The sequence below is a fragment of the Mya arenaria genome, chromosome 3, assembly GCF_026914265.1.
Source record: "Mya arenaria isolate MELC-2E11 chromosome 3, ASM2691426v1".
Taxonomy (NCBI): Eukaryota; Metazoa; Mollusca; class Bivalvia; order Myida; family Myidae; genus Mya; species Mya arenaria.
This window is the reverse complement of record NC_069124.1, coordinates 54870225-54887611: the sequence shown is the minus strand read 5'-3', so window position 1 is coordinate 54887611 and position 17387 is coordinate 54870225. Positions and strand designations below refer to the sequence as shown.

Below are 17387 nucleotides of genomic sequence, written 5' to 3'. Positions count from 1 at the left end.
TGTTTTGTAATGTTGTAGGAACCGTGTCATGACTTGTGTATCTCGTGCAGTGTCGTTTTGTGGATGTGTTTTGTAATGCTGTAGGAACCGTGTCATGACTTGTGTATCTCGTGCAGTGTCGTTTTGTGGATGTGTTTTGTAATGCTGTAGGAACCGTGTCATGGCTTGTATATCTCGTGCAGTGTCGTTTTGTGGATGTGTTTTGTAATGTTGTAGGAACCGTGTCATGGCTTGTGTATCTCGTGCAGTGTCGTTTTGTGGATGTGTTTTGCAATGCTGTAGGGACCGTGTCATGACTTGTGTATCTCGTGCAGTGTCGTTTTGTGGATGTGTTTTGTAATGCTGTAGTGACCGTGTCATGACATGTGTATCTCGTGCAGTGTCGTTTTGTGGATGTGTTTTGTAATGCTGTAGGAACCGTGTCATGACTTGTGTATCTCGTGCAGTGTCGTTTTGTGGATGTGTTTTGTAATGTTGTAGGAACCGTGTCATGACTTGTGTACCTCGTGCAGTGTCGTTTTGTGGATGTGTTTTGTAATGCTGTAGGAACCTTGTCATGACATGTGTATCTCGTGCAGTGTCGTTTTGTTGATGTGTTTTGTAATGCTGTAGTGACCGTGTCATGACTTGTGTATCTCGTGCAGTGTCGTTTTGTGGATGTGTTTGTAATGTTGTAGGAACCGTGTCATGACTTGTGTATCTCGTGCAGTGTCGTTTTGTTGATGTGTTTTGTAATGTTGTAGGAACCGTGTCATGACTTGTGTATCTTGTGCAGTGTCGTTTTGTGGATGTGTTTTGTAATGTTGTAGGAACCGTGTCATGGCTTGTGTATCTCGTTCAGTGTCGTTTTGTGGATGTGTTTTGTAATGTTGTAGGAACCGTGTCATGACATGTGTATCTCGTGCAGTGTCGTTTTGTGGATGTGTTTTGTTATGTTGTAGGGACCGTGTCATGACATGTGTATCTCGTGCAGTGTCGTTTTGTGGATGTGTTTTGTAATGTTGTAACGGTTCCTACAACATCCTTTTCTGAGTCTGAGTCTAGACTTGCACCTGAGATTGTTCGTAATGATGGCCACATGAATTGCCCCTGTATATTTCAATGTATTATAATTTCATAGACACATATGCGCCATATTAGTCCCAGAATTTACTGTCAGCCTTGCATTTCAACTAGCAATTATGTCTGTCATTGTAGATTGTGTACGCTCTGTACTCGTAAACCGATACTGGTGTTCTTTAGCAACGGTAGTAATATTGTTCACAGACATTCCCCTCAAATTACAAGAACATCTCGACTGAAACCAATTACAAATCCTACTCCAACATCTCGATAGCTGCTGAATGATAAGCGTTAACATTGCTCATTAACACCCCTTTAACTTTAATGAATCATTTTGATAATACAATGGAAACTACGCGGGACAAGCCCATGAGACAACAGACTCTAAACGAGATACATTACGCAAATATTAGACTATCGTTATACATGTTGGTGTTACGGTCAGTGGACATTTTGAAGTGTTTATAACGATTATGCAGTTTGAAGTAATTAGGGACAGTCTGGACCAATAACCATTTCTGTGAACTCGTTTTGAAATTTGGCAAATGTAAAAGGCTTAAGATCGGAGATTTCCAGGCGAAACCTCGTTTTTGGAGTAAAGTTTCAATAAAAAAATAATTGTTAGGACATTAACCGCATTGATTTCCCTGTTTCTTTACAGATGTGCAATCTTTTAACAGCCTAAGGTGAACGACTAAGATATCTTATTGAAACGGGACCCAGAACTGGATAGTACATGGAACCATTCCATTTGTTTGAGCGACTTTGGGCAATGATCACAAAAGGAATACATGCAGTCGAACCCTGTTAACTCGAACTCGCTTGATTCGAATTCCTCGTTGGCTTAAACCAAATGTAAAAGATCGTTTCTTTATACTAATGGTGAACATTTCCATTTTGCTCGAATTTACCGAAGCTCGAGGTATTATCGCCGGTCCCTGGGAGTTCGAGCCAACGCTGTTCGACTGTATTCCTAAAACATTTCATTGAAATTGCCCCAGTGGTTTATTTCCGAAAATTCCATAGATTAGTTATGTACGACATGCAACAGGAGATCACAATAATTCATGCAAGTTGAGCACTAAATCACCATGTTTGCTGAGAATAGTAGGTTTTAAAACTTGCATGTCTATTCCCTAAAGTTTAATCAGACATAAATATAGCTACATTCAATTACAATTTAACAATACTGATTACTGTAATATTAAACGACATGCTAAAACCAGTGATCAACCACCATGGTTCATTAATGTTGAATTCTTGTCTCAACTCGGTTATAAGATTTGTTTAAGATGTATTTCAGCACAATCCTGCAACTAACGATGGCTTGAAGCACACTGTTTATGTCATCCCCGAGTCTCGTCTGCGGACATGAGTGTTGGTCGTCTTTCACAAAATATGGTGATACAGACAAACCGTGAACACTAGTTAGGATGCTAGTATTGAATTAAAATGGAATATAATACAGAATAAAAAGTATGCTCTGAAATAAATAAAGTTTTGAAGAAATACAGATAATAGAGTAATAAAGTAAACGTTCGAACAAAAACATACTACAGTCGAACCCCGTTGGCTCGAATTCCTCGTTGGCTCGAATTCTCGTTGGCTCGAACTTAATGTAAAGGACGGATTTCTTTAAACTGATGGTAAAAAATCCCGCTTGGCTTGATTTTTTCGAGGCTTGAGGTATTTTCGCTCGCCCCTTGGAGTTTGCGCCAACGGGGTTCGACTGTACTAGTAAATCTAAAACGTGATTTTATATGTACTATAATTTCTGGTTTTGTCGCATGTTGTTGGGAGTACCTGTCTGTATCAGCGTTCAATCAACGGAATTAGTGACCAGTGAACGTCTCATCATCAGATCATTCGATCAACTAACACGTATTAACCATAACTACATGTACATACCACATGATGTCCGTCTGGATTTTCTGAAAGAAGAAAAACTAGAGGAAATGACAGAGCATGTGTGTCTGCGGCGACGGTGGTGGCGGCGGTGTCGTCGTCCTAGAGAATTGTTAACGATAACCATATGAAACATTGTACTCTTCTTATTGTCGGCACTGATACGCACATTTGAAGAAGATCCACTGACTCTGGCTTGGAACACAACCTACATTTTACGCCAATGAAGTTGCAGAAAGGCAACCATTAAGTAGTAGACTTAATTATTAAGAATTTCAACTTTCGCGCGTGTTAAAAAGTTCGCCTACTGCCAATAGGCCGATACACACTCCCTACGTCAGATTTTGCCTTGACAATGTATCAGCCAATGAGGTTGTATTCTAAGTCAGTTAGATGACATGGAGTGAATTCTTAATAATTAACAATTCGCTTCATGCCATCTAACTATTACTTAAAACATTGCGACTTAGGAACGTTAGAATACAACATTATATTCCCTTGGTATCCTCTAGTCCATTTAGACGGTCGATTGTCTAAGTTTTGGCATTGTTGCAATTACAGGAATACATTGAATTTACTAAATGTAATAAGATTTTCTTGAATAAGCATTGTGGATCTAGCACCGCTTGTGATGCTTTTGTGGTGTTTCAAAGCAGGCAAGGCGCATGCAATGTTATTAAAAGGTCAAAGTTGATGTGCCGAGTTTAAGAAAAAATACGGGTTTTTTTTACATTTGACCAATGCGAACAAAAATTACTCAAGACCGTTGATGGTGGCCTTTACCTTTAACCTACTGTTCAATGGGGTTATATACGCGTCAAGAGCAACATACCACTGACGTTTGGTGGAACAAAGTCAAACCGTTCTCAAATTAGTGTGCAGACAAAGTCTTCATAAGACCCCTCAATAGGAGTCGTCTGCCTGGACAAGGGCAACCTACCACTGACGTAAAATTATTGGCAGACGTTGTTTTGTACCAGACAGACACACGGAAGGATAGTGCAAATACTGCTTTGCATCTTTTATGTGCGCACACTCATTTAGGATGTGCTATAACAGCATTTTGTGACCGAGAATGCAGCTCTTCTATAAACGTAATGCACCAGTCAATTGTAACCACGCCCCCCCCCCCCGGTCTGCGGAATAGCGGGAACTTTGACTTTCGGTCCAGCCACCCCGGGTAAAATCTCCGCCCTGCGGGAACGAACTGTTGGTCAAATCCCCGCCAAATTCCCCCGCACCCCAGGATGCCTAGGTAGGGCAAATTCCCCGCTATGTTTTGCGCGAAGACAAAACCACCGCATTCACCCGGCACTACGGGGCCACCTGAAAGGTAAAAACACGGCCAATTTACCCGGCTATCCCCGGTATACCCCCGGACCGGGGGGGGGCGTGGTTACAATTGACTGGTGCATGAAAAACATTTGTTTACAAAATAGGAAGCGTGTTTAAGAAATGTCATGCGTGGTAACCTTTATGAATTTACTTTCTCAACTTTCCCAACACGCTTAAGAACAGTGTGTGTATACCACGTGACAACTTACGTCATATATGCTTCGTAGGAAGTCAACACTTCGCTTAAAATAAAGACTTTAATCAAAAATAACTTTCCTTTTACTACACCACTTTAAATAAAAGGGCAGTCTATGCCGCTTAAAGACCCACGACTTCGTTTTATTACCGGAGTTTGATAAGGTGTTTAGTTTCATCAAACACTTCGATAAACCTGTTTCCTAAATAATGTTTTGACAGTGCTCCGTCAGACGGCCGTATTGTGTAAAGGTCTGTTGACGTGTTTTAAGAAACTACACTCTCAATCAAACTCAAAGACTAACAGTTAACAACAATTAATTTACAAAGAAACTGTCAATAGATTACATTTATGAGGTGAAGTTTTATTTAATACCTCATATTGTTTATATCAATATACACACAGAACAAAGGATTTTCAAGAACGCTTAATAGAAATATATTTATATTCATATAACTTTTAGTCAGACGTTCAAAATTTTCTCCCAAAACAGGAAAATAAGGAAGTTCCGCCATAGCAATCCAGCGGGCTCTAAGTCATTATTAGGGTTATTGATATTCACTGATGTGTTTCACTATGGCGTTGACATTTATGATAGGAAGCCAAACAGGGCTAAAACTTATAGTAATAGAGCATATTCTAACTGGGTTCCTAATGTTAGAAAATCCTGTATAATTATGTTTTTGCAAAATATGAGTTTAATGGTGTACAAAATATTAATGTTATCGTTTTTGCTCAAGCTTTTTTAATGAAATGTTAATAATACAATTAAATAGAAATGGGATATATGATTTCATTCTGTTGTTGATATGTATACGAACTTTAGTGGTCAACATAGTATTTTGTCCAATGAGAACCCATTATACTTCAAACCTGCCAATACCTTTATTTCAGTAAATCACTATTTATTGTAATCAGGTGAAGCGGTAGATATAAGCAGTGGTAGTGGGCAGTTTACACAATATCATGTAGACCGCATAAAACGTTAAAGATTGTTAATATATGTACTTACGATAAGTAATTAGTGTTGCGACTGCATACCTTAATGTAGAAGTGTAATTCATTTTGCTCAGATATGTAAGGAGGTTCACAAAATAAACAGCTAACGTGTCATCTTTTTATTATTGATAACAATAGGTTTAACTAGCTTTATTTAATATTTTCCAGAGTCCACTCCATTTAAATGTTTTTCTCTTTTAAACTGTAAAATATCTCTTATATGTGTTTAAGAAACAAATTATGAATTTATCCTTCATTCTCATTTAATATTTTGAGAGAAAAATAACATTATTGTATTTTTTTTTTTATAATTATTATTATTATCAATTAAAATTTAGTTTAAAAGTAGTCTTTTGATGTCACGCCATTTATTGGCCGTATGTATTATTGTTACTTTCATTCTTTTAAGAATTAATTTATTGTCATTAAATTGTTCTTAAGGTACACTGGCAATATATCAACCATTGACTAACGTTCCAAGACCCGTCATGAAAATATATCAGCTTTGGAATACCCGCGCGGGACAAAACCGTCGAAACCAGCATGAAGTTCACATCATTCATCAAGCTTGGCCGTGAATTTTGACAGGCTTCTTCACCGTTCGTTTCGATGAGTTTTGATAGGCATTTCGAAATTGTCTCCAAATTTTTATCTAGGAAAGTGGTAACAAAAAGTTCATTCACAGCAATCAAGCGGTGTTTGGATAGTGATATTAGTGTTATTGGCACTTCCCTTATTATTTCCTATCATAAATATGTCTGCCATTGACAATTTGACAGTTTTGATGGAATTACATTTTCGTCACATTTTAACGATAACACCAATACTACAACAAACGCCCACTGGCTTGCTGCGAGTGAACAGGGGTATCAACGAATTACGGAGAAACAGGATTCGTATGTAGACATGTTTATCGTGTAATAAAACATACCAACAAACAAGTACACATTGTGTATACAAAAGAACATAAGCTTTATATTTAAAATACGTATCTATATTAATGATCATTTTACGGAACACTTCGTAAGCATTGGTGACCTCAAGACTATACATGTTCGTAATTTGTTTAAGTTATGTCCTATGTGTTCTATCAATGGTGTCAAAAGAAAATAACAGACACAAAACGATGGAAGTTCCGAGCATGTTCTTCTCATTTCACTAGTTGTCGTGGTATAATTGGCAATGCAAAGACAGACCAACATTTCAATGATGAACATTAAAAAACACACAACATTTTCACATGCAGGCTCGTGAATAATACATCGGTTGTTTGTGCCCCATTCGGAACTCCTCCGCCATTTTTATCAAACACAACCTCGGATGTATGCCGGTACATAATTTGAAGTAGTTCGTATTTGTTTTAATTATATCATTAATGAAATGTAGTGTTTTAGAGTTGTATTTATTGATCTAAGTTTAAATTGATTGCCAGTGAAGTGTATTATTGCAAAAATAATTAAGATTCCCATGAGTAAAGTCATAAAGTTTAACTGCTAAATACAATTACTACGCGATCTACTTGCAGCGGACTTAAACGTACCGCTTTATGAGTATGTAAACCGTCCAAATACATCCGAGGTTGTTTTCGATAAAAATGGCCGAGGTGCTCCGAATGGTTTGTGCTCGGCGGAATCCATGTTTTAGTATGACGAATAGGGTCCAGCAGCTCTGGACAGAAACCGGTTTGATGAACGCATTGCTCCTACATTCCAGGGACTGTAGCCAATCTGTACTTGTGGACGATATGCCGCTGATATACGCGGCCTTCCGTAGCCAAGGTTACTACCATAAGAAAAGAATGGGATAATGACCCTGTCCTTTATTCTTGGAAATCGCTGATATTCATCTTCCAGTGGTACTCCCATTCCTCCCCGTTTTAGCAGTGAAAGCAATGACGGGTAGTTCTCTCCTGTGTTTGGTGTATCCCAGGTATTATCATTGTTGTACTTTTGCAGTAGGTCGGGTTCCGAATGATCCGAATCGTACTCTGAAGGCCATACACTCTCCGAAAAACCTTAAAAATTAATCGCATACTATTTAGCAATATAATACAAATTTAACAAATACATGTACCTGCATTTTAAGGAAAAACTGAAAATCATTCATTTGTTCACCACAAAGTCCGTCAAGAACACAACATATTTTATATTGTGCTACAAACTTTATTATTTTGTTATTAATGCACATACTTTTAAATGTTATGAATGTTTCAAAATTGATTGAAACCTCAATACCTATATAGATAATTTTATGTACCCTTTTTAAAACCTACCACTCGCTATAAGACTGCCGAACACAGTCAGAAGGTTAATCCAAAACCATCTGTTGAAATCCATGCTCTCTCCGTATCCTTCCTCGAGTCACAAAACTACGCCCAGACTGCCAGAGTTGCCACTTGTTCTACCAATATATTGGCACCAGCGATGGCATCGGCCTACTGCTTTTGCTTTAACCAATATGTGCTTACAATACTGGCAGCTTAAAAGTACTGATAATACAGTGGTCTCTTTACTAGTTTTATGAAAAAGTCATGACACATTGGACTTTTAAAACCATAGTTGACAGAATGTTGCTAAATATGAATATTATAACTCACATAAATGTGTCCCTTCTTTGTATATAGAGACTAAGAGAGTCGATCGGTCCGTACATCACTGTATTTTTTTAAAAAAAATCCAGTTTTATGACGTCGGGTGTCCATATAGATACTTATGTGAAAAACAAATAGTATTTTTGCCGGTCCGGACCTGTCCAAAAATTAAATGGATCGCTAACGTCATAAAACTGCTGTGTGCAGCTTTGAGATTTTGACAACGGCGAACAATCATCGCAAGAAAACATGGCCAGGTTTAATAAAACACATCTTAGGCGATGTTTACAAAAAATGGTTATATAAAATGTTTTATATAATATAAGAAATGTGACACACCACTTCGAGCATTTAGAAGGACCGGCCATTCTCTCCTGGAAGAGAAATGGACATCAGCTCATGGCTCGGTCCGTATACGGATGTGTCCCGGTTGTGCCCCTTCATAAAAAGGGTGATGTTAACATTGTAAGTAATTATAGAGGTAGTGCATTGTTGAATTCTCTCGGTTTATTGTTTACTAAAGTCTTTAATGAAATATTAAATCAGTGGGCTGAACAATATCATGTATACATAGAAACAGTCAGGCTATCGGCAGATGATGAGTACTGTTGATAATAGATTAGTCTTGCAGTGTGTTATTTCACATTTATTGAGTAAAAACAAGAAGAGAAAGAGGGAACGTGTTGGGTAAAATAAAAGCTATGTGTGATAATGTACAATCAAGAGTTAAGTTTGATAATACACTAGGTGAAGACTTTGATTGTTTTCTTGGTGTACATCAAGGCGAATCATTATCCCCATTTTTATTTTCAATGTACATGTACATAAATGGTATTGAAGATTACTTGGTTGTTCATAATTTTGATGGGGATGATTTGGGCATTCTTCAATTATTCTTGGTATTAGATGCTAATAATATTGTTTTATTTTCGGAAACAGAAACAGGTCTTCCGAAAGGATTAGTACTGTTAGAAGAATATTGCAATAGGTGAAAGTTCGGTGTAAATTATGCTCAAACAAAAGTAACGGTTTTTAAAAAGGGAGGAAGATTGAGGAGAAATATAAGATTTTTGTATAATGGTCAGGAATAAGAAATTGTATTTAAATTAACATATCTAAGTATTGTTTTCACAACAGGTGGATCTTTTACAAACACGTTTGAAAGACTATCTGTATTGCTCTTAAGGCAATGTTTAAACATAAGAATTGTTTAAATAAATTCACCACTTTGTCAATAAAGTAGAGTTTAGATTTGTTTGACAAATTATTTTCTCCGATCCTAAGCTATGGTTCAGAAGTATGGAGATAATAGGATAGTGTACAGGTAGACTGAGTCCATTATGTTTTGTAAACATTTACTAAGAGTTAAAGCACAAACCCAGAATAAGTTTGTATATGGAGAGCTAGGAAGAACAACATTGTTAACCAAACGTTCTGCAAATGTGATACAATATTGGCTGAAGATTTTTTACATGTATAATATTAAATATGTAAAAACAGTATATAAGAAAATGTATTGTGGTTTAGATGATAACCCTAATTCTAAATCGTGGGCTTACCTAGTAAGGCATCTACTTCTATTTAGTCATTGTGTGGAATTCACAAGACGTAGGGGATTTTAATCAATTTATATTGTCAGATAAACAAGGAGTTGATGATGTTTTTCTTCGAAATTGGTTGACGGAGTTAAACTAATCCACTTGAGCGAAAATATACTTACTTTTTGCTGATTTTAAACTTCAATCTTATTTGCCAGCTGTTAATATAGGTGTATATACATATATATATATTATATATAAGTATAGAACTGCATTGACTGGGCTTAGAATGTCGGCGCATAGACTAGAGGTAGAAGCCGAGTTGCAATTCCACATTGTGATAGAAAATGTATTGCGTGAAATATCTTAGAGGATGAAATTCATTTTAGTCTGGAATGTCCGTTGTGTAAAGATTTAAGAAAGCAATATCTTAGGAAATATTATTATAAAGGACCAAATGTACCCAAACTGAATGAATTAATCGAGTCACAAAATGTTTATATTAATAGAAATCTTGCAGTAAACGTGTATAATGCTATGCAAATAAAGGATACATATATACAATGTATTTTGGGTAAACTGACTACATTAACAGAATCTTCACGCTATGTACATAATATTCAATTCTTTTCTTCATATAATTGTAATATTTATATATTATTATTCCATGTATATGTGTGTGTATTTGTGTATGTATGCATGAATGTATGTATGAATAAACTCTTAAAATCTCTATACACCATGCCATATGACCTTTAGTGCTGTGTTAATATTGCTTACATATATTAAACACAGAAATACGCGATATGTTTTGATGAACCTTTATTAAATAAATACACGTGGTATTGTCAGCCATCCCACTATTGCTTTGAACAAAACCAACAAGTCTCGATCGTCAGAAAATGTTTGTCTCTAATACGATATTTTCAACCTTCTGAAAAATACCAGCGCGTTTCCATCGTCATAAGGGAGCGCAGTTCGTCGGTACGTGGGTTTTTTAGGAGACCTAAGGTTGTTCCATTGACTGTGCAAGGCAAGGGGACCAGAAAATTACATTATCGCGGCTTTGTGACTGGAATAGATAATGAAGAAAACGCCATTCAATGCGTATATTGGGCTGTCTGACCTTAAGAAACAATTAATGTAACATAATTAGGAACAAGACTGACGAAGACAGATATATTGCAGCCCAACTAATTATGGATGATGAAATTATTAATGGTGGACAACATTTTCAGGTGCGGATCCAGGATTTAACGCTAAAGGGGGCGTAACTTAGGGACGTAACTTTTTGACCTGCGCCCCTGTCTCAGAACCGAAATTTATATGGTATAGTGTTGTTGGGGATGGGGGTACTCCCTCAAGAAATTTTGACCATTTTTTAGTCCGAAATAGTGCATTTTGGGCGTGTTTTATTACTTTTTTCTCCTATATTGAAAATCAAAGTAAACACTTGGACGATTCAAGGGGAGAAGGCGCCGAGTGCGACCCGTCCTGGATCCGCTAGTGATTTCTAAACGGAAACGAAAGGTTTTGACTGTGATCAATGAATCATATTTGCGAGTAACAAGTATCTAAATCATGTTGAGGCATCCAAATAAGTCATTTTATATAATAAAAAGTAGTCTTACAATACCATTAAAGCATAGCTTATACTAATATAAATGTTATCAACTTAAACATAGTTATAATCAAACAAATGATTTTAATTATTAATTTCAATTTCTGAAACATTATCTGTAGTCAGGACGATGTTTAATCATTAATTAATGTTTGTTTTTACTTCTATGTATTGTTTTGATTTTGTTTTTCTTTGCATTTTGTGTTCACTGGCTTCTGGTGGAAATAAAGACAACTGAATTAAATTGAATTCTAGCCTTTTAGGGCAAAGTCAATTGGGAAGCCCAACATTTAGAACCTTTCAAAATTTTATTTTATTTATTTATGAGTTACAATAGCAGCAAGATGTTTTTGATTAAGGAGTTGAGTTAAATTTGCGAAGGATTATTTTATCAAATATGTGTTGCATTTATACGGAAAGTCTATGTTTTGGGGTCAATATGTTCCAGACTATATCAACTTAGTTTTGTTGTCACAAAACATAGATGCTTTTGTTGTGATTTCTTTAGAAAATTATCTTACCCTCTTTTATAGTTCGGACCTTCGGGAACTTTAAATATCAGATAGTAATTTGTGGAAAAGAATACCCCTTGAGCCGATGCTGGAGAGCGGCGTTGAAAGTGTTGCGCAAATCCTTTCAATGAACAATCTCAACGAAACAGACACTATATCATTGTTAGGATATGGATTGTTCATCCGAAGGTTTCTCTTCCAGAATGTATATATAAACTACTTTGTAGCTGTAGTCGTAAAACCGACAGTTTTAAAAGCCTGGCTTTTATCTGTATTTTTCTAAAATATTTTGCAGTTTCCTGAATTAACATTTTAATACAAAAAAAGTTTTATCAATTTCAAATTGAGATTTTATTGCGTGGCTATATTTGTGATTTGAGAACGAAGACACTGAGAGGTTACCGTATCAATGTTATAACAAAACAATTTAATTCGGTAGCAAGGTTTTACATGAAACAACAAAATATAATAAAAATCAAAAAAATGAATTTATTTCATATTTGCGTTCACCTTCCTTTCAAGACCGCCGTTTCCAAATCGGTGGGCGGTTAAAACGTCTCCAAAAATAGTAAAAATATATGACAAATAGATCGCATAGGATTTTTGTTATTGCGACAAAGGTTATAAAAAGCAATTTCATTTGCAACTAAAGTTCGGATTTGAATAATGTGAATCTGCATTAGAAAAGCGGTACTTAAATAAGGTAATACTCATAAAACCTGCAATAACACTAAGCCCTACTATAACAGAATATTTTATTTACATCTTAAGCTGTTTTATAATTTTAATAAAAATATAGTGCGAGTGTGAGTTTTGTGTTTAGCAAACCTATTTCTCAACCGAATGATAAAGGCAGAAAATGAACTGAAGCAGAAAAACGCCAATATGAGACAAGTTGGACGGACTATTTTCAACAATACTGCTTTCTAATCCGTTATAAAATTCAAGTTTTTGTTGTAATTTATTCAAAACAGGTGCGGTAATCTTCATTTAAAAGTAATCCAATCGAAAAAAGTTCATGTAAATTTGACAATCAAGTGAGACTTTATGTAGAGGTTTTCAAACGTTGGTTTACTTTTGAAGTAAGATACATTTTAGTCGACTTGAAGGAAATATTACCCGCCGGCTTCTTGAAAAGAAAATCAACATTAAATGAAAACATAAAAGAATATTCCGCAAAATTCGCGGGCAAATGAATAAATGGGTTGTTTATGTGATATCTCAGTGAATGTTCTAGACAATTAACGGAAAAATCATTTCAATTTCAATTGGTGATTTTTATCATATCGACACCGTTTCTTCAGTCCTTCTTTGTCAATAGTAACTTTCAATATTTAGCTTTAAGAGGGTTTGATATGTTTTAAATATAACATACACCAGATTTTAAAACAAAACACAAATGCAAACTAAATGTCAGCCTTAAGCCTTTTTGGAATCATCAATAAAATGCAGGTCATTTTTATAAGCACTTAATAAAAACTGTCATTTCTCAGCACATCTGCATGTTAAAATAATGATTAATAATAAAACGATATGAGAAATGTCAATAACGAGGCTCACTCCCCGCAGTTGACGCATGTTTCATCAGGCCAAGTTTGCCGAAGCCCTCGGTCTCCTCTTCCCACCTGTACCCTCCCTGCATAAACTCACACACTAATGAGGGGCTTCATCGAGCCCTAATCCCCCTTTATTGAGCTGAAAGTCCTAACTTAGGATTAGGTCGCGCATAAAATTAAGAGATCGAGGCAGTTACTTTTAAATATTTAAGTCATGTGTTTTATATGTGTGAAACATTAGTGGAGACCATTGAGATTTAAAGATGTAGGATTGCTTGACATTAGGAATAAGTCTTAACAATTTATATTTTGTTTGCGGTCAGAGCTCCGTTTGTTTTAATAGCATTGAAAGATATGTACAGGGTTGATAATTCAATATTTTCACACTTTTTGTATTAAACTTTAACAAAATAAAAAGAAATATGCCTCCAAGTTAGGCCATCATTTGTCAATTGCATTCTTCTTCTTAGTTTGTGTATTTGTCACTTTTGTGAATGGCTTAAAATGTAAGGACATTAGGATTTCAATTCCAAGTTTCCAGTCAATATTTTACGGAGACGTTTGCACTTCATATTTGCATGAGCAAGTCCTCTTAAATATTCTCACCCTATGTGCAAGAGAAGTGCCAGGTCCTTCATCATCCAGAACTTCTGTCAATGAAATTCGTATTGATCAACAAGGACAAGCGTATCCTTGCCTCTACCTGTCCCAAGCCCAGAGCGGTAATCTCTTTTTAAAAGCTTAATTTATTACCTTCGCCCATTGTGTATATAAAGCATCCCAGGGATGGAGACTGTTAGTTTTGTTCAGTGCTGGCCTTTATTTGAATATTCTCATACGGTTGAGACGGAGGACAATTGGAGATAATGGACAGAAGCATCGGTGAACAACCAAGAGCGTGATTTACTTTGAGTTGTTTTGCTGCCAATAACGGGTATTCACTTCTTGCATCGAATGAATAACCAACGTTAGTGATAAGGAGCTGAAAATCAGAGTTATTTTGGTTGGATTAATTCGCAATAAACAGCACTAGTAATCTGTATGATATTGATGTGCGAATCGGGTGCAAAATATCATTTGACATGGAATATTTAATTATTTAGAATAGAAGATGAGTAGATTTGCCGACGTACTTCTACGTAAACATATCTTGGATGTTATTAAAGAAACATTAGCAAAATTTGCAACATAAATGAAAGCTCAAACGTTTGACAAATTGTAAAATTTTGGATGTTTATGAATCATCAAATACATTACATAATGATTCTTTGAATAGTGTGAACGAAACATGTGCATATTTATTTATAACTTTAAGTTAACACTTCATTAACTTATATATGATTTGAGGCATTTGTCACTTGAATCGGGCTTCGCACATTATTTTCAAATTAGTATTCAATTTTTCATGCAATGAATATTGATATAGGATTTATGGAAAGGTTCGACAGTTTTGAAGATAATAGCCAAGCAGACGACATGGAAACGCGTAACTTGCTCAGTTTTGTTGACATGGCATCCAGCAACATCAAGCTAGCCCTGGACAAGCCAGTAAAATCAAAACGGAAGGTGAATCACAGGAAATACCTGCAGAAGCAGTTAAAAAGATGTGGAACATCGGAGCGAGGAACAGTTGATGAGATCAAGGTAAGATAGTGGTCCGTTACCGTTTCGACGGGTATCTGCAGTTCGTATGTAACCATCTGATGTTATAGACTAACGAAAGTCTTGTAGGCACCAATCAAAACAAAATAAGAATCGTTTATTACACAATCGATAAGGAATGTATTCCTCTACAAACAAATGGTAAAATATTACGTTCATGATGATTGTTACAATTACTAATAATGCTTGGTAAAACAATATGATACAACCAATGAATACGCAAAAGTATACATTTAAGTGTGTGCCCAGTGAATTGATATACCATTGTTATTTTAAATATGTCGTGACTTAGGTGAAACAGGGTATTTAATAACTATAATTGGATTTCCATTAAGAAAACATAATGCAATATCTCTGTTTGCCAGGTTGGAGAGCAGGGAAACCAAACACATCCCAAAATATCAAGGAGAGAAACGTCGCAGACAGGCATCCAAATTAAATCTTTACAAGCTTTGTTTGATCCAAGAACTCTGCACGAGAAGTGCTGTACAGAAAAGTCAAAGCATAGCTCATCAAGTTCAAAAACTCCATTGAGGCAACGTAAACTACCATCTTCGTTCTTTAAAGAACCTAAGAAACGTGGACATCGAGATAAGATAATTATCCAGCATGACAATATGGTCCCTGAGGATGATATATCATGCACTTTTAACAGCACTGATAGTGATAGGCAAGTCTCCTTGCCAATCGATACCCTGGAATCCATCCTAGAGCAAAATGATTTCCATGACCTTCTAGTTGGACCGTGGAATGTTGACAACGGTGATTCAAATAGTGGATACTTGACCACTTACGACGATAACACCGCAAACGGAAGCCCACTATCTATATCTGGTATATCAGCGGGGTCTGATGGCTCATGTACTTCTCCGGTTCTTTTAGGACAGTACGAAGGACAGACTAGTGAAAGTTTCACTTATGGTCAACCAATTTGTTACCAAAATCAAATAACTGAATGTTATGCACCACCGTCTACATATGATCAGTTTGACAACACGCTTCTCAGTGATTCTCAGTACGCAAATATGGACCAGTCAAGTCATACTCAAAATGGATTTTTACCACTATTGCAAGAAGAACAGACTTTTGAACAGCTTCTTGGTGATGATCCTTTGTCGACTGGCAATGTATTGCCAACATTTCCACAAGCTTTTTGTGGACAAAAATGTGACAAACTCATTAATCAGTGTGACATGTTTGGTGCATGTTTAACTGGGTGGAAAGAGGGTTATCCAGAATCGGCATGTTACACGTATTTGTGACAATATTTTAAAATATACTTTATTCTTTATCTAGACATTGAATGAATAACGACGCAGTATATTACATCATTGACAACCAAAACACGATTTCCTTGTGCAGATAATGTAGCTCGTATTTCTTGTTATTAGTATTATATCTATACTTGAAATTCCGGGATGAATATTAATAAACTGTGCTAAGCTTATAATTACGTTGTATCAAACAAAATTCAAAAAATACCTCAGAAATTCATACGAAGTATTTTAACCCCAATTATTTCATTTAAAATGGAAAGGGCATTTTACTTATAACGTGTTTACATGGTAATCAACAATATTTTTTATTTTAACTCACTGAAAAAACATGTGCAAATAAGAACACCTGAAGTAGCTATTATAGCCCGATAAATTGTAAACAGCACCATTTCATCGTCAACTCCATGGGAAACGTTGTTAAAGAGATACCTCTGAAAACAACTAACAATGTTTTTGGGGAGCACATAAGTCCTAATCGTAAGAAACAACCAATACTCCTTTAAATGATGGTTATGTTATATAATGTGCTCACATTAGGCATCAATATTCAACATAATTATGTTAACGAGTGTTAACGAATATGACAAAGTGAATAGACTGACGTATGGAAGCCCTTGAGCAACCAAGTGAATCCAATGAAGTGATTTGGGAAGCACGTAAAAAACCAGTAGAAGGTTTAAACGTGTGTTTCTGCCAACAAGGTATAATGTATGTGTTCCCAATAATGGCGACAGAAAAGTCGTTGAACTTTTTCACATTCCTGCCAACAGTTATGCATGCGTACAAATTGGGGAAGAAAATCGTAACTTACAAAATACGAACGTCGTGTTACGTACTTTAAATTTATAGTATGTATAAACATTTTCGTTCCACATATCTTAGACAACCCACTCCCACTGAATTTATTTTGAATGCTGGGCAATAAAACGCCTTAATCAAGCGCAATTTAGATGTCACGATTAACACAATCGGAAGAAAAATACATCGGTCAATTGCTTTCTGTCAATTGAAGATGAAATAAAAGCCACAAATGATCGGACACCTATTCATAAGATGGTTCGTTCAACGCGCTAGACAAAATAAGGTTATTTAAGGTAACATGTCCACTGAAGAACCTGACTTCAAACGAAGATT

At 35.9% G+C, this 17387-nt stretch overlaps 1 protein-coding gene across 1 annotated transcript; it reads right to left on the bottom strand.

The window, feature by feature from the left end:
- Positions 1 to 6390: 6390 nt before the first annotated feature.
- On the bottom strand, positions 6391 to 7905 carry LOC128229163 (uncharacterized). The gene is made up of 2 exons (XM_052940886.1): positions 7770 to 7905; positions 6391 to 7511 (listed from the first exon to the last, which is right to left on the bottom strand). The coding sequence occupies exons 1-2, from the start codon at positions 7831 to 7833 to the stop codon at positions 7138 to 7140; spliced, it is 438 nt and encodes a 145-aa protein (XP_052796846.1). The 5' UTR covers positions 7834 to 7905; the 3' UTR covers positions 6391 to 7137.
- Between the last annotated feature and the right edge of the window lie 9482 nt (positions 7906 to 17387).

What these genes read in the sequence shown, in the direction of transcription:
- LOC128229163 (XM_052940886.1), bottom strand. Translation starts at nt 7,833, where the DNA reads ATGGATTTCAACAGATGGTTTTGGATTAACCTTCTGACTGTGTTCGGC. An exon ending in CGGCAGTCTTATAGCGAGTG is followed by an intron (nt 7,512 to 7,769) that starts GTAGGTTTTAAA and finishes TTAATTTTTAAG; the next exon opens with GTTTTTCGGAGAGTGTATGG.